Source organism: Microcaecilia unicolor, chromosome 8 (assembly GCF_901765095.1).
Source record: "Microcaecilia unicolor chromosome 8, aMicUni1.1, whole genome shotgun sequence".
Lineage (NCBI taxonomy): Eukaryota > Metazoa > Chordata > Amphibia > Gymnophiona > Siphonopidae > Microcaecilia > Microcaecilia unicolor.
Genome location: NC_044038.1, coordinates 50,653,417 through 50,674,345, shown reverse-complemented (window position 1 = coordinate 50,674,345; position 20,929 = coordinate 50,653,417). Strand labels below are relative to the sequence as shown.

General features: G+C 46.8%; 1 protein-coding gene across 2 annotated transcripts in view; it reads right to left on the bottom strand.

The window, feature by feature from the left end:
• LOC115475950 (cytoplasmic phosphatidylinositol transfer protein 1-like) overlaps positions 1-20,929 on the bottom strand; it is a 255,158-nt gene that overhangs the window by 44,290 nt on the left and 189,939 nt on the right. Inside the window, exons 6-9 of one of the 2 annotated variants that reach the window (XM_030212032.1) lie at positions 17,446-17,517; positions 15,819-15,914; positions 14,236-14,391; positions 13,024-13,087 (exon numbers count right to left, since the gene is read on the bottom strand). In XM_030212032.1, the coding sequence (XP_030067892.1) occupies positions 13,024-13,087; positions 14,236-14,391; positions 15,819-15,914; positions 17,446-17,517 (388 nt within the window). The remainder of the gene's footprint in view (positions 1-13,023; positions 13,088-14,235; positions 14,392-15,818; positions 15,915-17,445; positions 17,518-20,929) is intronic. The other variant, XM_030212034.1, reaches the window with a different exon arrangement.

Genomic DNA, 20,929 nt, shown 5'->3' with positions numbered 1-20,929 from the left:
CAGCGATCTGTTATCACCACCGCCATAGCCCCAGCCACGAAAGAAACTATACCAATTGTGGGAGCCTCCGGGAAATCCCTTGCGGCCCCCCTCCTCAAGGAGCGCCAAGTCCAGATCGGAGGGACGATGGTGTCTCATCAGTTCATACACATCCCTGGATGCCCAGTCCCCTTGATTGGTCGAGACCTGCTCTGTAAGCTCCAGGCCACCTTGAAGTTCAAGACCACGGGTGAAGTGGAAGCTCGCTTTGAAGATCGGCCAGTAACACTTATCTGTCCAGTAAGAGAAGAATGGAGACTATACGCTCCCTCAACTGTAGGACCTGGCGACTGCCGTTACGACCAGAATACCCCTTTTGCCCAGCAGAGGCGAGCCATAATGGATGAAGTGCCTGATGTATGGGCAGAAGTGAACCCCGGAGGACTGGCCGTTAACGCTATCCCCATCTGGATTGAGCTCAAACCGAATGCTCAAGTTGTCAACCAAGGACAATACCACGTCCCCTATGCAGCCCGGCATAGTATGCACACTCATCTACAGAAACTTCTTCAACAGGGGGTTCTTAAACCAATCAGATCCGCATGGAATACCCCATTGTTGCCCGTTAAGAAGCCAGGAACATCCGAATACAGACCCGTCCAGGACTTGAGGAAAGTCAACAACCAGGTAGCCGACATAGTCGCCCTCGTACCAAACCCCTACTCCATCTTAGCCCAAGTGCCATCCCAAACCAAGTGGTATAGTGTCATTGATCTGAAGGACGCCTTCTTCTCCATCCCCCTTGCTGCCGACAGCCAGAAGTTGTTTGCCTTCACGTGGGAAGACTTACAGACGGGAACCAAGCAGCAATATACATGGACCCGGCTTCCTCAGGGGTTCAAGAACTCCCCCACCCTCTTTGGTGACCAGCTTGCCCAGGACCTGAAAACGTACCAAGACGAGTACGGGCCGGTCGTCCAGTACGTGGATGACCTGTTGGTGGCCCGTGAAACGTACACGGACTGTGCAGAAGCTACCCTTTACCTCTTGAAAACCCTGGAAGCCCAGGGGTACCGGGCCAGCCGCAAAAAGGCCCAGATATGCGAGATCGAAGTCGAATACCTGGGTTTCCGCCTCCGAGAAGGAACCCGAAGGCTCGGTACCCCCCGAACCCAAGCTATCCGCAACCAACCCACTCCTGCAAATAAGAAGGAACTACGGGCACTCCTCGGAGCCGCTGGATATTGCCGCATTTGGATCATCAACTTTGCCATCCTGACCCACAGTTTGTACGCCAAACTGAGAGGGCCTGAACTCGAGGGCCAAAATCTCCAGTGGGAGAAACACGAACTGAAAGCCCTTCAGGACCTCAAGGATGCCCTTGCGGCCCCACCAGCGCTCGGACTACCAGATGTGACTAAGCCATTCCACTTGTTCATCGACGAAAAGAAAGGATTGGCACTTGGAGTCCTCACCCAACTGGTCGGCACCTGGCAACGCCCTGTAGCATATCTCTCCAAGGGAATGGACAACGTGGCACGAGGATGGCCGGGCTGTCTCCGAAGCATTGCAGCGGCCTGTCTGCTGATACACGAGGCCAATAAACTCACGTTTGGCCAGACACTCTTTGTGACCACACCCCACACCATCCGCGGCCTACTCGAGAGCCACGGACCCAGATGGATGACCAACTCCCGATTGGTCAAATACCAAGCCCTCCTGTGCGAAAATCCGGAGGTGCGGATCCTGGACACAACCAACCTTAATCCTGCTACCCTCCTTCCGGCCCCTGAATCACCACTCCACGACTGTGAGGAGGTAATGGCCACTGTGCATTCTAGCAGACCTGACCTCAAGGACCAACCCTGGCAGGGGGGCATCACCCTGTTCACCGATGGAAGTAGCCAAGTAATAGAGGGAAGTCGAAGAGCTGGCTATGCTGTTGTATCTGAGGACCACGTGATCGAGGCTATGGCCCTGCCACCCGGAACGTCAGCCCAGAAAGCGGAGCTGATCGCCCTCACCAAAGCCCTCCTGTGGGCTGAAGGGAAAGTTGTTAACATTTACACTGACTCCAAATACGCCTTCCTCACCCTCCAGGTGCATGGAGCCTTGTACAAGGAGAGGGGATTCCTGATGGCTGAGGGAAAAGGACTTGCAAATGCCACTGAGATTTGCCAACTGCTCGAGTCGGTGTGGAAGCCAAAGAAAGTAGCTGTAATGCATTGTAGGGCCCACACCGGCCGGACGGACCCTATTGCCCGCGGTAACCAACGAGCGGATGATGCCGCAAAAAGGGCAAGTCTGCTCCCTTGCTCTACTCACTCTTCTGACCCTGTACTCGTCGTCCATCTCCCTACAGAAATCCCCATCTACACCTCCCAAGAAACGGAATGGGCCCGACAAGAAGGCCTGGAGTCACGCAATGGCTGGTGGGTACTACAGGATGGGCGCATATGGATACCCGAAGCCTTGGCCTGGACGGTGGCCAAGGAGGCTCACGATCGCACCCACCTGGGCAGAGACGCCCTGGGGCGCCTACTCGAGAAAACTTACTACATCAACAAACTGTCCCTGTGGACCAAAAATGCTTCCAGCCGATGCGCAACTTGTGCCCGGAACAACCCTCGAACGGGGCCCGGTCCTATGCCAGGACATGTTCTCCGAGGCACTAGCCCTTTCCAAGTCTGCCAGATTGACTTTACCCACATGCCCCCGGCCCGGGGCTACAAAGCTATCCTCGTCGCCGTGTGTACCTACACCGGATGGATTGAAGCCCAGCCCACCAGAACGGAAATGGCTAAAGAAGTCACCTCCCTACTGCTTCATCAAATCTTACCCAGATACGGACTCCCCAAGCAGATAAACTCCGACAACGGTCCTGCCTTTGCCAGCGAAGTAACTCAACAGCTCAGTACGAGACTGGGCCTCGATTGGAAGTTACATTGTGCCTGGAGACCCCAAAGCAGTGGAATGGTGGAGAGAGCTAACCGTTCCCTGAAGAACCAGCTAGCCAAGCTATGCCAAGAAGCCAAAGCTAAATGGCCCGATCTGCTTCCACTGGCCTTGCTACATCTTAGGTGTACCCCCAAGGCTACCGGCCTTACTCCTTACGAGATGATGTATGCTAGGCCACCACCACTACCCTCTTTTCCCGACTCCTTGCAGATACAGGGCGAGAGTTCCTTAGTGAGACAGATGAAAGCATTACACGAGGTAGTGCAAGACATCCAGCAATACACTGAAAGAGTAGCCCCCTTGGTTCTCACCAATCCCACACATCGGTTCAGGGTAGGAGATGAGGTCTGGGTAAAAGAGTGGGATGAATCTGACTGTCTAAAGCCCAAATGGAAGGGGCCCTCCCTTGTTCTCCTAACGACCCCAACCGCTGTTAAAATTGCAGGAAGCTCGGTGTGGATACATTGGACCCGACTGAAACCTGCCGCTCCCACTAACAGCACCCCGAAGCGTTGGACTGCTCATCACCATCCAGACGCTCCATTACGGCTGACCTTAAGAAAGACGTGAACCACCAGATTCATGCCTGCCCAGCAACAGGAACTCAGCTTCTGGACCCACTGCGTTTTTGGCTCCCTGTTTATCGCAGCCTTCATCGTGGGCCTCATTATCTTCTTGCTGCAAAAGCTCGGATACCTCCCACCACATCTATAATGCTGAGCATCTTCCTTCTCCTGTGTGCAGTCCCGAGCTATCCTGCCACCCTGAGCCTGAACTGCACTGAATGTTTGCGCCTGGTGCGCCATCGTATAGAGGGAGGATATCACCTGGTTACCACCCTCATTCACCAGACGCAGCCCCCGGAAGGCGATTGCCGGCTTCTCCCGACTTGTGCCCTCATAACCCCGAATGGCCTCCAACAGTTCCACAGATGCCTCCAAGGCAATCTCACTATCTGCCATAGCCCTACCAAGCCAAGATACTACAATGTCACCCTCAGTGTAGGACTCCCTGCGTATGTGGCCGGGCCTCCGGGAGTCGAGGGAGATGGCATTCTGTATTACATAAATTCCACTCGCATCCTTGTCGGTGGCATCCAAACGGTAGCAACCCTAACCTTCGACGTTTGTGTCGCCATGGACAAACACCCTTGGTCTCGTAAATGTGGCAGCCAGAGTTGGCGTAAGGCATATGTGAACGACCACAAGTATGTCTGCCCCTTCAGTCCAGACGTGAGATGCTGCTCTCCGTGGGTTTGGCTCCCATGTGCCGGTGACACTCGAGCCTCGGGCTGGGACCGAGTATGTGCTTATACAGGTGGAGGATATGCCGGCTGCACCGGCCTAGGCGAGTTTCGTCGAGGTTCTGGTAACTATGTGTCCCTAGACTGGCCCATTCGAGGACACGATATGCCATGGAGAGGGACGTGGGGCCTTGGCATTGACGGAGGAGGAATGGATCCGTTGACATATATTACCATATATCAGAGCCTCGAAACAAAGCCTCCTACGCACTACCAGACTACTGTCGTCGGCTACCAAGAGGTATTCGATGAAATCGCTCGTGCTGAACAGACCGAGACTAAATTCCCCATTTCCCCAGAAGCCCGGAATATGTTCCTCAACTTGGCCGAAAACATTGCCCTCTCCCTGGGAATTGCCAACTGTTTCGTCTGTGGAGGCACCGACATGGGTGAACAATGGCCCTGGGAAGCGAGAGAGATCCGACAGCAAACATGGGATGCACTCAACACCAGTAACATTACCTTTCCCCAACGGCCGAAGCCGTACGAATGGGCCCTAAGAACAAATATCATAGGTACCCCTCTGCGCTAGTCGAGCGCCATCGAAGCGGTACTCTGTACCAGTGGGAGATTCTGCTTGCACGGGGGTCCTTCAGTATAATGGAAGCCGGACGACCTGGTGGCAAACGGATGACCTGCCCGCCCCGGAGCCTATTTGGACAGAACCCACCTTGAACACGACATGGACATACGGAGGAAACGCCTCCCTCAAGTGGGTAGCCCCGGAGGGCTACTACTATATCTGCGGGCGCAGGGCCTACGAACAGCTCCCGGCCCGCTGGTACGGTACCTGTCTCTTGGGCACTGTTCGACCTAGCTTTTTCCTTCTGCCCCTGCGAGTTGGCGAAACTTTGGGTATCCCCCTATACGTGGAAAAGGGGCCAGATACCCCTGCCAGACGTAAACGGTCCTTTCTAAACACCAAGCCCAAAGTCCAAATTGGAGACTGGAAAGACAATGAGTGGCCGCCAGAACGCATCATTCATTACTATGGACCGGCCACATGGGCTGAAGATGGTACATACGGGTACCGAACCCCTATCTATATGCTGAATCGCATTATTCGCCTACAGGCCGTGCTCGAAATCCTTACTAACGATTCGGCCTTTGCCCTCAATATCCTAGCCCGACAAAACACTAAGCTCATTACCGCAGTTTACCAAAATCGCTTGGCTCTTGACTACCTCCTAGCCCAGGAGGGCGGGGTGTGTGGCAAGTTTAACCTCAGTAATTGCTGCTTACAGATTGATGACCAGAGCCAGGTCATCAAAGAGATAACTGACCGAATGGTCAAACTAGCCCACGTCCCCGTCCAGACCTGGAACAGCGCGTGGGACTGGACTTCCTCCCTAACCAGCTGGTTGCCAACCTCCGGGAGCCTGCAAGGCCTCCTTGTCATGGGTGGCCTGTTTTTGTTGTCCTGTTTACTAATTCCTTTATCTCTTCCCTTTGTTTTCAGGTGTCTCCGCTCCACCATGGAGAGCATCGCTGACCGCCGGGCTGCTGCCCAGCTCATGGCTCTCCAGATGTACTCCCCCATTCCCCAGTCTGACGAACCTTACGATGAAGCACCTTGTGGCTGATGTGCACCTTGAACCCCCTGAGTCATTTAATGGGCCAGTACCCTTGTGTCAGCATAAGACTGGCTACAAAGGGGGGGGGGGGGATTCCTCTAGGGACCCTCCGTCTCAACCCCGGCGAAGCAACCAACGGCTGCGCAAGGGCTTAGGGCTCTACTTGTTGCCTCCCTCGCTGACTATCCTTGTCCTTTCTTTCCTTTTCAGGGTTCATGGTGGTGATACTCTCCACCAGAATGGATGTTCAAGTATCAAAAGGGGGGAATGAAGGAGTGGAACGCCTAATGCTACCCGAATACTGCTGAACAACAGGACAACCTCATCTTTTTGTGCCTACTGATGGACGTATACTTATGCACTCTACCTCTGCTTTTGGCTGGTTAGCCACACCTTATTACTGCACTGGACATTTGTGCCTTATCCAGTTTTACTGTTTACTAACGAAAGAAGGTTGCTGTTTACTAATGTAAGGACAGAATGCAGGACTATTAGACATATAGCTTGTAACAGTAGTTTGCAAGGCCTATACAAGACCAGCTTGCATGTAGCAACGCGACCTTGGAGGGTGCTGACACCCCCTGCATTCCTGAGCCGAACCTTATCTCCTGTGCTAGAAAGGAGCATTGTGTGTGTGTGAAGAATAAGCTGCTAAGTTTCGTTTTTCTTGCCAGTATCATTTCAGTGTTATGACGTGAGTATGTACTGGGACTACAATTTTGTACTGTAAGAACTACAAATGTTTACTGCGCATGCCAGTAGTGATGTGTAAGGGGCCAAATGCGCAGGCCCAGTAGGGAAGTATAAATGTAAGTGTCAGATGATTTATGACACACAGTGTCCCGAGACTACTCGGTGCTGTTCACTTGCTAGCAATAAAGTTGCCTTGTTTGGAACCAAAGTTTGCCTTTCGTCTCCTGATTTCCCACCTGTTTCACTACTACTACTACTTATCATTTCTATACTTTGTCATTCCCAGTTTCATTAGTTTTCCTACCTGTCTGGACTAAACCATCCTATAGATTGATAAATATGAGTGTGTATGTATAATGATAGGCCACCACCAAGGTAGGTGTGTCATGCCACTAACTGCACTGCCCCCTGCTGGTCACTGGCTGAAAATCTGTCTGCAGTTGCATTCTTAAGTAGGATATTCCCCCTCCCCTGTCTGCTTCAAAGTCTCTTTACCAGATAAGGTATTGCTTTGAACAAAAACCTGTTTATTCACTCAAAGAAAGAAAAGGACTTAAATTCAGTTGGATATCCAACCCATAAAAGAGTCTAATCTCCTTAACTGAAAAAGAACATTCATTTCCCTTCTCAAAAGTCTCTCTTCAGCTGCCACTTTTGTGCATATCTTCAATAACACCATAATAAGTGTTCCAATATCACATTAATAGGTGTTTCTCCCTCCTCCCTCCATGTGGGGAGATCAGGAGTCAGTGGCTGCCTATATTCACACATGTATCAGGAGTTGCTTACAACATATAGCTCCCGATATTCAGCCGGCAATGCTTTTGTTGTTCACAGCTGATGTTAAACCCAGATATTCAATGCCAGACTGCTTCCAGCGACTGGCACTGAATATCCGATTTCATTTTCGACTGAGGCAACTTAACCGGATAAACCGAATTTCAGCGCTAACCAGTTAAGTGTTTAGCAGTTAAAGACAGGCCTGCTATTTATGCAGCATATTTTAATGCTAAACATAGCCAGTTTGGTGCTGAATAGCCATGCCTAACCCGTTATCAACCGCTGAATATCTGTGGTTATGCACTAAAATACTACTTAACTGGCCAGGAGCTATTCCTGGCTAGTTAAATAGTTTTGAATATCCGGCCCTTAAGCCTTAAGATGCTATTCCAAATTCCTTCACTGTCACTTTGGCTACTTAGGACTGTTAATCCCTTTTTAATAAACATTAACAGCAGGCAATGTTCCTAGACTCTGTTCCTTCTCACTTGGACACTAGGCAACAGAGATTTATTCCCCTCCCTCACTTTCTCTCCCGGGTAGCTTGCAGCACACAGCCAAACTTCTTCACTGACTATGGCTACTTCTAAACATTCATAGTGTTTTTCTAAAGTCCCTTTTTACCCTCTTGGCTATCCTGATTCACAGCTAAATAACCCCTTTGGTTCAGGGCAGCCTTTAAGAAAAAGGAATAAACACAGTTCTCTAAAGCTTCTGTCAGTCTTGCTCTTCCTGCCTTTGTGACTTGGTCTAGGGAAGAAAGGCTGGGCAAGCTCCATCTGGCTTCCCCTGGCTCAGGATCCAAGCTGCTAGAGCTCCAGTCCTGCCCCTTCTCTTTGGAAGTGTTGCATTATATCTTCCCTAAGGTAAGGGGGCAGGACAGGGTAAGGAACTGGAAACTTGCACTGCAGGATTTCGGACTTAATAAAGCTTTCAAAAGTTGAGCCCTGTGTAAATGGAAAAATCTCAAAGCCCAGCTCCGTGTTCAGCCCACAGCTATTCAACATCTGGAAAGCAGGGGCGTAGCCAGACTTTGGCGGGAGGGGGGTCCAGAGCCTGAGGTGAGGGGGCACATTTTAGCCCCCCCCCCCCCCGGCGCCGCCGACCCCCCCCCCCGCCAACTTTGACAACCCCTGCCGACAAACCTCTTGCCCCCCCCTCCCGCCGCCAACCCTCCCCCATCACCTACATTTGCTGGCAGGGGACCCCAATCCCCGCCAGCCGAGGTCCTCTTCTTCCCGCAAAGGCTTCGTTCTGTTTCTGACATCCTGCACATACAACTTGCAGGACGTCAGAAACAGAACAAAGCCTTTGTGGGAAGAAGAGGACCTCCTCAGCTGGTGGGGATTGAGGTCCCCTGCCAGCAAAGGTAGCTCACGGCGACGGCGGGGGAGGGTTGACGGTGGGAGGGTTGAGAGAGTCGTTGGCTGGCCGGTCCAGGGCCAAATCTACAGGGGCCAAGGCCCCCCCCTGGCCCCACGTAGCTACGCCACTGCTGGAAAGAATACCTTTCTCTCCATGAAAGCCATTCTGGCTCTTCTCACATCCTGGCTTCACTAGTACTTGGTGGTTACACCCAATGTGTATTAGGTATTATTCTATAAAGTAATGCCTAAGTGCAATAGCACAAGGGGTGGGGGGGATGTGTGTGGGTGGAGCATGGGCAGGCCATGGGCGTGTCTTCAAGTGATGTGCCATTGCCTTATAGAATACTATCAGTTATGTCACTTGGCGCATGGAGGTGCGCCCATTTACACCTGCGATTGACTTGACGTAAAAGTCTGAATTTAAACTTAGGTGCATTGATGCCACCTTACGCTAATATTCTTCGACTGCATCTTAGAACTGGTGTCCAGCACTGGGCATCAGCATGCCTCAATAAATGTGCCAGTTTATAGAACTGCCTCCCATATAAACATATAGATAGATATACAAGCCAATAAATAAAATACTGATTTTGATAGCCACAGGCTATGCCACTCCTCAGTGTGTCCATGAGTAGGAAGAATAACAATAATCGCCGTCTGCATCTCAGAATAGGATTAGAAGGAAAAAAAATTAACTTCTGCTGAAGCTTTGCCCTGAGCTTCCCCTTGAAAGCTGAGAAGAGGCAGAACACTGGTAAGACATGCAGATGGAACAGTAGGATATCAGACAGAAGGAAGGCTGGCAAAAGACTGGCATGAAGCTGCAGAAAGAAATGTGGCAAACATTCTCTCACAGGGGAAGAAAGCCAGAGAGATTCCTCCTTTGGGTTAATCAGGCAGGTTATTGAGCAGGGACAATAACTGTTATTCTGTAAATTCACACTTCTGCTGAAGACACATTTTTATATCATACAATTCCACAAGATCAGGCATTTAAGGAACAAAACACCTTTACAGGGACAAGCATATCCTGCAAGTGCCATGAGAAAGGAAAGGGGGCTACCTTAAAAAGGACAGGTACATCTTTCTAAGGTCTCAGACATCACTCCCAGTTCTTGAGGGCCACTAATGGGTTAGATATTCAGGATATCCATACTGAAAACCTGATTGTTGGTGACCTTCAAAGACTAGGGGTGAAGACCAGGGGGTCAATATTTGAAGTGATTTAACCAGCTAGAAACATTTCCTAGCTGGTTAAATTGATTGTGCAGGGCTATCACAACCAAGTTATTGCTGCTGAATATCACCACTGACTGCTAAACTCAAAGCTGGCTATTTTGTGGGCAGTCTGGCACTTATACAGTTTAGTGTCATATTCAGCACTTAAGTTTAGTAGTCAAATTGGACTGCATAAAAATCATTACTGTCTTTATGCAGTGTCCCTTATATAGTTAAATGCTGAATATCGCATAAGACATAGCCAGCCGCATAAATCTAGATATTCAATGCTGATACCCGGACATGGCCCAACATTGAATATCTGTGAAAAACACCGGCAGCGGATGAATATCCAATCCCAAGGTTCTAAAGGCTGAAGCCTTAGTAAGTTCCCTCTGGTTGAAAGGGCACGGAGGACACATGAAAGTTGAGTCAACCTAAGGATCTTCATTTATGTCCTCAACAACCCTATTATGGCTAGTGGGTTATAAAGTAGTGGTTTGGCAGATAACACTACAATTACCACCTCACCTCCTGGATCGCTCACCTCCTGGTCTACTCCTTTACCTCCTGCTCCCCTGTGTTTCCCATTATGTCCGGATTCATTCTCTGATTGTTCCTTCTTTTCATGGTCATTAATTTGGTTCTCTTCTTGTTTCCTGATTCAAACTTCTCATTTACTTTACATTTCTATATATCCCTTTTCTTGTTCTTTTTCTCCATCTCTGTGTGCCCATCTGTATTTTTGACCCTGCCTGTCTCTATACCTCTCCCCTCTTTTCCACCCAACCTGTCCAGCCCCATATCTTCTCTCCTCAGAAAGGCCCTCCATTACTCATCCTCCTCCACTGCCTGGCCTGTCTTTTCCCCAGTCTAATTTCTCCAATTTCCCCTCCCCAGTCTGCTTGCTCCATTTTCTTCAACTTTTCATCCCACAAGGCCTGCTTCTCCACCCCCCCTTTTGTTTCCAATCCCCTGCCACCACAATTTCTCCCAATACTTAATTCTCCCTAGTTTCCACTTCCTGATTTTCCCCACTGTACCCCCTCCCTGCTTACCCCCTCAAGGCATTCTCCCCCTCCCAATCCCCTTCCTCTCTCAATTCTTTTTCACGTACACTAAATCTATGTTATGCCATGCCAACTGTTTGAACTGTTCAGATGCTGCTAGCTGAGTTCCCCCACACCAGGAGTACAGTACAAGGGCTATCTGCCTTATGTGGCTTCGGTGTAATCAAGAAACCCACGCACAGATAATGGTGTGGGAGATGAAAATGGGCATGGCAGGGGAAAGTTTAAGAGAAGCAGGATCAAAAGACTACAATATGGCTGTAAGTGGGAGAGAGAGTACACAGAGAGGGGCATAATCAAATGAAAACGTCTATCTCCATGGGCGTTTATCTCCGAGAACGGGTCCGTGAAGGGGCGGACCGAACCGTATTTTCAAAAAAAATAGATGTCCATGTTTTATTCGACAATTTGTGAGCTGGGCGTTTTTGTTTTTCAGCGATAATGGAAAATGAAAGCGCCCAGCTCAAAAACGAATAAATCCAAGGCATTTGTTCGTGGGAGGGGCCAGGATTCGTAGTGCACTGGTCCCCCTCACATGCCAGGACACCAACCGGACACCCTAGGGGGCACTTTTACAAAAACAAAAAAAAGGTAAAAGAGCTCCCAGGTGCATAGCACCCTTCCCTTGTGTGTTGAGCCCCCCAAATCCCCCTCAAAACCCACTGCCCACAAGTCTACACCATTACTAAAGCCCTAAGGGGTGAAGGGGGGCACCTACATGTGGGTACAATGGGTTTGGGGGGGTTGGACGACTAAGCATTAAGCAGCACAATTGTAACAGGTAGGGGGGGATGGGCCTGGGTCCACCTGCCTGAAGTCCACTGCACCCCCTAACAACTGCTCCAGGGACCTGCATACTGCTGCCAGGGAGGTGGGTATGACATTTGAAGGTGAAAATAAAAAGTTGTGAAACATCATTTTTTGTGGTGGGAGGCGGTTAGTGACCACTGGGGGAGTCAGGGGAGGTCATCCCCGATTCCCTCTGGTGGTAATCTGGTCATTTAGGGCACTTTTTGGGGCCTTATTCGTGAAAAAACAGGGTCCAGGAAAAGTGCCCTAAATTCTAGCTACAAACGCATACTTTTTTTCCATTATCGGCGAAAGGCGCCCATCTCTGTTCGGGTGAATAAGTAACATACGGGCACCAGGAGTCCCTAACACAAAGAACTTACAGTCTGTTATCTGGGCAATGGGAGGCAAAGTGACTTGCCCAAGTTAATGAATACCAACAAGGAAATTTAAAATTATGTCTCCTAGGACCTAGTCCATTATATTAACCACGAGCCCACCTGTCCTCCTAGACAGGAAGTGGGAGAATATCTGAAACAGGAACTCCTCTTCTCCACTATGATCCTCCTCAGTCCATGTTAAATGTTGGAGCAATAGAGCAGGCGATACCTAGTGCTCCTTATTTAGCAACATCTTTGTTGACTAACTACAACAAATTTCCCCATCCTGTGCTTGAAAGAGAAATTAGCACCCTTCTAAGAGTCACTGTGGCTACACTAGGGAAAGCAAATTTGCTCTTTGTAGCTCTTAAATTGATTTGGGTGGTACTTTCAGATTAGCTGGGATGGTCCCATTTTTACAGCATAAACTCAAGTTACTGGAGACTGTGGTAATTGGCATTCCTTTCCAATAAGTGAGAATCCAGAGGACAACTTTTCTAGTAATAGCAAACATCAGTTACTGCAGTCACTTTGTGTCACTGCAAGGTGCCCAGAGCTTGCTTACTACCCAGGGAATGTAAAGAAATGAGAAGTTTGAAAACAAGAATGACTAAGGAGACAAGGAGAGAACCAGATAAAGACCATAAAAAGAGAGAACAAACAGAGAGTTTAAATGAATCCAGATATAAAGAGAGAGGGAAGACACAGGGGAGCAGGAGGTAATGGAGTAAGGCAGGAGGTGGTGAGCGATCCAGGAAGCAATGTTGGTTTTCTGTATCAGGGATTAGTAGAGTGACGCCCTGTGTGTTCTGCTGGTAGAACATTCCTGCAGAAAATTTTCAGACAGCAGAAATGTTCATAAAATGGGTGTTATTTCTTTTTATGATATAATGTTCTGCTTTGCTCACTTACCGCACCACTCATCTACCCAGGCAAAAGCTTGACGATGACCAATCAGTAAAATATCTCGGATCACCTAAAATTCAAATCAAATCAAGGAATCAGGGTTACGAAGGAGGTGTGGGATAAGCACAACAAATCCTTAGCTGAAAAAAGTTGAGGAGACAGCAAAAGCACGATCTAATGGAACTAGGATATTCTGTAACAAGAGGATCACAAGCTTCCAGGGACAGAATCTGAAACTGCAGCTCCCAGGATGCATTCGGACCTCAAACCCAGAAGACTTGGACTATGTGACCTCATGAATAAGGTCTGAAGCTCAGAACTTCATTTTTCTTTTAACAGGACAGGATTTGAGGTTCTGTACCTGACGCACCCTGCCCACTACTCGTAGCTGGCCTAGCCTTTATCAATTCATCCAAGATCAACTTGGCTTGGTTCACTTAACCTGGCCCTATTTCAATGGCTCTCTGCTTTAGAGAAATCCAGTTAAATAGATTAAACATTTACATCTGAGTGGGAGCTTCTCATAAGTATATCCAATAAATGCTCAGCACTCTAATAACTCTTCATACTTTATATATTCATGACCTCAGCAGTGACTTGTTTCACGTGAGTGTACAACTTCTGATTCGCTTGCCTCTTCATCGGTCAGAATTACTTTTCACAAACTCCATTCATTTATTTAAACTTCTAGAAAAGTCACTTATGCTACTTAGCTTTTATGTTGACTTTTTAGATCCGCTGCCTACATGGACCATGTTTCGCGGGGTACTAAACCCTATCTGCATCAAGGTGCGAAGAGGTCCGCACCTTCATGCAGCTAGGGTTTAATACCCCGCGAAACATGGTCTGTGTAGGCAGCGGATCTAAAAAGTCAACATAAAAGCTAAGTAGCATAAGTGACTTTTATAGAAGTTTAAATAAATGAATGAAGTTTGTGAAAAGTAATTCTGACCGATGACGAGGCAGGCGAATCATGAGTTGTGTACTCATGTGAAACAAGTCGTTGCTGAGGTCATGACTATATAAAGTATGAAGAGTTATTAGAGTGCTGAGCATTTATTGGATATCTCTGCTTTAGAGGGCAGAGAATACATCAATAACTATTTTTATGCTTTGTCGATACAAAAACGTTATCTCCTCTTAGTGGTCCCTTTCATTTTTTTTTTGAGGTCTCTTTCCTTCCCCCTTACTGCCTCTTTTAACAGAATTCATGTTCACCTTGTGCACAAACTGTTCCACTCGTGTCTGCAGCCCCCAGACCTCAAATTTAACATTGACCAGCTTGTAGGAGCACATGATGGGGCGAGTGTGCTCTCGCCAGCCTTCTCTCAGAGGTCCACGTCCCATCTTCATGGAACAGAAATACCGTAAATCCTAGTGAGAAAAAAAATCATGTTGATCAACATAGGAAATTTCTTGAACCTCCTTTTCTAGTTATTCAGCTCGTCTAAGAATCCTTCTAAATTTGACTCTTCAATTTCTACGCAGAACACGAAGAACGTGTCTGACTGCACTTATGACCTCTGGATCATATACACTAGTTTGGCTTGCAGAGGTCATCTAGGGAACTGTCTGTACAATCATATTCTCTCCAGAAAGAGATCGGCCGCCACTGGCAGCACTAGGGGAAATAATGGAGAGGAAACTGATGCACACCTGTTCCTTCTGTATCTCCGCAATGATCCCCAGATGAAAGAGTACAGTCACTTCTCATGCTTCCTTCCCTACAGTAGTCAGCCCTGGAGGTGGAATGACTATGGCAAAAATATTCAGCCAGCAGTAGTCGACATCTTTTTGGCCACTGCCAGTGTTATACCTGGATATTATCTGGGTTTGTGTAGTAGGCTATCCGTTATCTGATTAATTGCGATATTCAACACTTGGGGCTAAATTCTATATAGCACACCTAAAAAATCAGCGCCGAAAAAAAATTACACCTAGGTGTATTCTATAAAGTATGCTATGGAATATGCCTAAATTTCCACGCCGTTTATAGAATATACCAAGTGCCCATCTGTGCAACTAAATTTAGTCGTGGGCAGTTAGGCCAAATAAAATTCAGTGTAAATGCCAATGCCTAAATTAGGCGTGGACCGGGTGTATTATATAACAATGCGCATAGATTTTAGAAATGCCCATGACGTGCCCAGTCCACGCCCATGGCCATGCCCCCTTTTCAAATATGCGACTTAGAATTTACACACATCACTTTGCAGAATACACTTAGACATTTGTGCGCGTAAATTATAATTAATGCCAATTAGTGTCAATAATTGCTTGTTAAGTGGTAATTATCTGCATTAAGTTGTGCATGCAGATCCAGAGTATGACTGGCTTTGCGCGCACAACCTAAGTCATGCTATTTAGAATCCGGGGGTTAACCACCTAAGCAAATGGTTCCCAAACCTGGTCTTGGAGGCACCCCAGCCAGCCAGGTTTTCAGGATATCCACAGAGAGATTTGAATGCAATGGAGGCAGTGCATGAAAATATCTCTCATGAATATTCATTGTGGAAATCCTGAAAACCAGACTGGCTGGGGTGCCTCCAGGACCAGGTTTGGGAACCACTGACCTAAGCAATATCAGACAATGATAAGACTGTGTTTTTTGTGGTCCAATATGCCCACAAAATCACCGACTATGGCTTTAACGGTCAGTGCAGATATTCAGTGGCACTAACCAATTAAATGCCATTGAATATCAGCAGATAGCCCAACAAAATTGATTTAACTATGCAGAAACCTCTCTGTGTGGGGGCCCATCCTCAGCCTGTTTTGTATCTTTAACGAGCTGATATTACCTCTGAGCTCTTGTAGTACCTCTCTGGGATCTCATCGTAGGCAATGTCCAGAAAGGAAACCTCGTGCTCTCCCTCAGTTTGGTCACAATTAAAAATCTGGAAAAGGTACCAAGAACACATGAGGCATGCAAAACTTAAAGACAGCAAGCTGAAACTGATTGCCATGTCTAGCTACGCTATATCTCTGCTATGTGTGCAGTGCTGTGTAGGTCAACTAGCACTTAAGAAATAATAAATTTTAGCAGTAGTAGTCTGAAGCCTGACCCACCAGTGCCAAGTCATATACATCCACTGGACAGATGCCATTACAGAATTAGCACTTACCCCCTAACTATAAAAGTTGCCAAAGATTGTGCATGCAAATTATGGCATGTGCACAATTTAATTAGCACTAATAATTGGCTTAAGAAATTATTGGCACAAATTAGATTTACCCCCCTGTTTGCTAAGCTGCACGCTAATGCCGACACAACCCATTCACTTCGAATAGGCTGTGTTAGCATTGCCGTGCGGCTTCGTAAACAGGGGGGGGGGGGGGGGTTAATTAGCATTTACGCGTGTAAATTTGGGCACAGGATCCACACCTAAAATTTACACGCAATCTGAAAAAGGGGGCATAGAAATGGGAGGGTCATGGGCGTAACTGGGGCGATCCTAAAATGCACATTGTTATAGAATAACGGGGATACGCATCTAATTTAGACGCATACATTTGCACCATGTTTCACTTGTAAGTGGCTATGTCTAACGTTAGGCACGATTCTCTGGCATAAGTGCTATTCTGTAAACTGTGCCTAACTTTAAGCACAGCTTACAGAATAGCGCTTTTTTCAGTGCTGATTTTTCTTTGCGCCATATATAGAATCTAGTCCTTAGCGCAGCACATCTAGACACCCAGTTATAGAATTACCTCCATAGTGGATTTATATATATATACCATTCTACATATAAGACGCCTGTATATTTTTTTTAAAAAGACCGTTATATGTTTAGTGTGACACAAAATGTATAACTGCCTGTATATTGACCTTGAAGAATATAACAATTAGGGAAAGCATGCAGAGGAATGGTTTTGGAAATACTTTCCAATGCCAATTTATAGAAGTGGATCATGGGGTTCCTCTGAAGCAAACTTTAACAAATAAGGAAAGAAGTGCAAACTAATTCTTAAGAGGCACTTTTTTCTCATAACACTGAGGTTTCCTGAGATGCATGTTACCTGTCTGCTTGTCCAAGCTGCAGTGATCAGAGAGTAGACACAAGATGTCAGTATCTTCTATTATAATAATATGATACTGCCACCGTTTGGTTACTGCTGGTACTACAGCAGAAAAAGTGTTTTCCTAATGTTTGGCTTCATCTCACAGTATTCTGGAAATAGATTACTCTAGCCTCTAACTTTTGCACAGATTTAGCTATCCTGAAAATGAAGTTGCTGTAGATGGAACAGTTGATGAGATAATATGCATAAAGAGAACATGAAAACATAAGTAAATCTGTTTAGGAAGACGAAAGGAGGAGATGGTATACTTATAGACAGATGATGATTTTATAAAGCCTGGTTTCAGTAAGAAACTAAGCTAAACAGAGACAAAAATATAAACTGGTTAGGAAAGGGAGAACTTACATTTTCAGAGTCCCCGCAGTTATCTGCATACCTGGTCTCTATGTGTATGGAGAACTTTGGCAGGAAGGAGCACTGCAAGAAGAAAAGATGTGTTAGCCCAAAACTCTGCAAGCTCTGTACATGAGTCAGATAACAACATTAGCACGTGGCCATTTAAAAAAAAATTACCATAGGAGCATTTACCACCTCTTGCATTACGGACGCGTTTACCAGTTAGTACGGCGTTAATGTCAGCATGCTAGCTGATTAGTACATCAATGCACATTCTCTGCCCCTGACATGCCCCCTCCTCCCCAAATACTATGCACATAGCACGCGCAGATGACAAAACTAACACAGAACGTTTAGCATGCCCTGCATTAGGCATGTGCTTAGTAGAAGTGCCCCTAAGTGACTTGGGTCACGGTCAGACATGTGGGGCGTAGAACAGAAGTGGAGGCTTCCAGTATTCTCAGTACTGTGCTTTACTGCACAATATCTTATATTATTATTAAATAATATAAACATCTTAATGCTCACTGACTGCATCATTCACCGTTGGAGCCAGAACTGAAGAACAGCTCCATCAACAAAAATATATCAGATCAACAAAGCTGCTATTTGATTATTAACCACATTCATATGATTTTATAACCAAGAACAATCTGTTAAACTGCACATCCCTCCTTTCTCCAGCCCACACACACTCCTCCAGTGAAGGATAATGCATGTATCCTGCAGGTCTATTTGTTCTGCCTTGAGCAGAGCATGCAGAAGTTATCAGCATTTGCATTTAAAAGTTGTGAATACATACAGAGGATCTCTGGTGATCTCAGCCAACAGCAGCGTGATAAAGACCATCACAGTCCATCTAGTCTGCTCAGAAAGGTGGTCAGGGTTGCACCTGCCACTCCATGTAGGTCACCCCTTCTCTATATTCTCTCGCTCTCTCTTTTTTTCTTTTATTTGTGTAAGTCATTTATGTTCTGAGTAAAAATACTCTATACTTTTATTCCATACTCCTCCCATAGAAGAGCATTCCAGGCATCCACCATCCTCTCTGTGATAAAGTATTTTCTATTGTTGCTTTTCGGTTTTCCCCCTTGTATATTCATCTCATGTCCTCTAGTTCTGTAGTCCCTCTGTTTTTGGAAAAGGTTTGTTTGTTCATTGATATCTTTCAAGTATTTAAATGTCTGTATCATATTTCCCTTGTTTCTCTTCTCCTCCAGAGTATACACAGACCTACCCAGAGAGAGACTCATCTCCTGCACTCCCGCCAAAAAGCTAGGCTCTCTTGCTGAGTGGCCTCCCTGTCCAGCGGCAGAAGGAAATGTCTTCATAAAGCACCATATCATGCTGCCGCTGATCCCACAGCAGCAGGAGATAACGTTTTATGAAGGTGTTTTCCCCCTGCCGCTGGACGGGGAGACCACTCCTTTTCCCGCTGGCCGCGAATCAGCTGTGTTGGGGGGAGCAATGGGTCGGGATGTGTGGACCAATAAGTGCAGCTGGGCAAAGTGGGATGGGGTGGAGGTGGGCCCTTTATCGCCCACTGAGTGGGTTGGTCCCCTTGGCAGCTGTGTAAATATTCAGGTATTCAAGTTTCTTCTCATACATCTTCTGGTCGAGACCCCTCCCTCGTATCATTTTGGTTGCTTTCCTCTGAACTGCTTCAAGTCACTACATCTGCCAGTTTACCTCTTTATGAAGGCACACAGACGTTCATTCTTATACACACACATTCAGCCACACAATCTTATAAAATCTTTTTTTTTCAACCTAGTAGCCTCCTCTTGCTCCTTTACGTCCTAGCTTAACTAGAAGCAGGGCTCAGATCCGGCACTATGAACCTCCATTCATAGATTGGGGGTTTCTCCTCTGTTCTATATCCCTCAACTCACTGCAGGATATTCTCCATAGTTTGCTCTTTTCTGCTTCACTCTTTTCAATAGATGAATGTTCATGGTTCCCTATTAACACTCAGCACACCTCCTTTGCTATGCATCACATCCTATGTCTAAATAGCTACTAGAATGCCTATATCAAATATCCGCCACCCCCAATATTCAAAGCTATTTAACCAGCCAGGACCACGGCTCTTGGCCAGTTAAACAGCATTTAGCAGGCTAAGAGCTAATATTCAGTGTGAGATAGCTGGTTATTTCCGCTGAATATTAGCAGTTAGCGCATGGCAGATAATCGGCTAGCCGCAAATATTCAGCGCTTTGCCAGCTAAGTTTAGTGGCAATATTGGACAGCCTAATAGAAGTCCTATCTTTGGCCGCTATAAACTTAACTGGCTAGCACAGAATATTAATTTAACTGGTTAAATTTAAGCTGGCCAAAAAACACTCAGAAATTAAATGCCAGTCACCAGAAATGGCCTGGCATTAAATATTCGGGCTCAGCGTCGATTCCTGGGTCTCTGTGACCTTTCCAGCAAGTATCCCACCGCCACCGACCTGGATTTTAGTGCAAAATCCAGGTGTACTGTGAAGCAGGATGTTATTGTGAAGCCAAGTGCCTTCAACGCTCCAAAAGAGAGTCAAAATCTTTTATTAAGAAGGTTGAGAAAAGCCAAGTGTTGTCATTTGTTAGACAGAGGCAATGTGAGAGGCTAAAGGCCAAACGTTTAGTGCTTCCAGCACCTAGGCCATATACTGAAATCCTCTGATTGGTGCTTAACAATCTTGAGACCTGTGCAGTAGACATGTTCATGAATACTGAAGCTACCACAATGGGAACCAATCTGCCAACATGTGGGCAGAAGACGCCCACAATAAAAGGAGATTTGGCATCTCTAAGAGTACATAAGCAGAGCCCAGTCATGGTAACAAAGAAATGCCTGCATGGCTCAGCTGGGCGAGGAGCACACGCAGGAGGCAGAAGAATCCAAAGGATGAGAGGAGGAGAAGGCGCATGAATGATGTACACATTGATGTTTCTACTCCTTGTTTTCTAGGATTCTTCGCTTATATTATGGGTTCTTCTGGAAGTCATATTTGTTATGTTTTTCCTTTTTAACTTGTTGAATGATTTAGAATTGTGTTGTTTCCTGTGTTTCAATTAATGCATTATGCATTCATGATTTAAAATGCAAATTAGAGAATGCTATGGAGGGATGAACAGTGTGGCGAAGTAGCCTAATGGCTAGTACAGTGGGCTGAGAACCCTGGGAACTGGGTTCAATTCCCACTGCAGCTCCTTGTGATCCTGGGCAAGTCACAAGACTGTGAGCAACTAGGGCCAGAGAAAGCACCTGCATATAATGAATGTAAACCACTTTGGTTGTACCATACAAAGCAGTATATCAAATTCACAACTCATTACCCAATGGATGGGGAGCATTTGGGGAAGGGAGAATATGAAGATTCCTTAACGATGCACATTAGATTAGCTTTACTGAATAATTTAGATGTGGAATAGAAAAGGAATGGAAGGAGAGAGTTTTATTATTATTCTTATAGGGGGTTGTCACTTAATTACTAGTAGGAGAACAGGC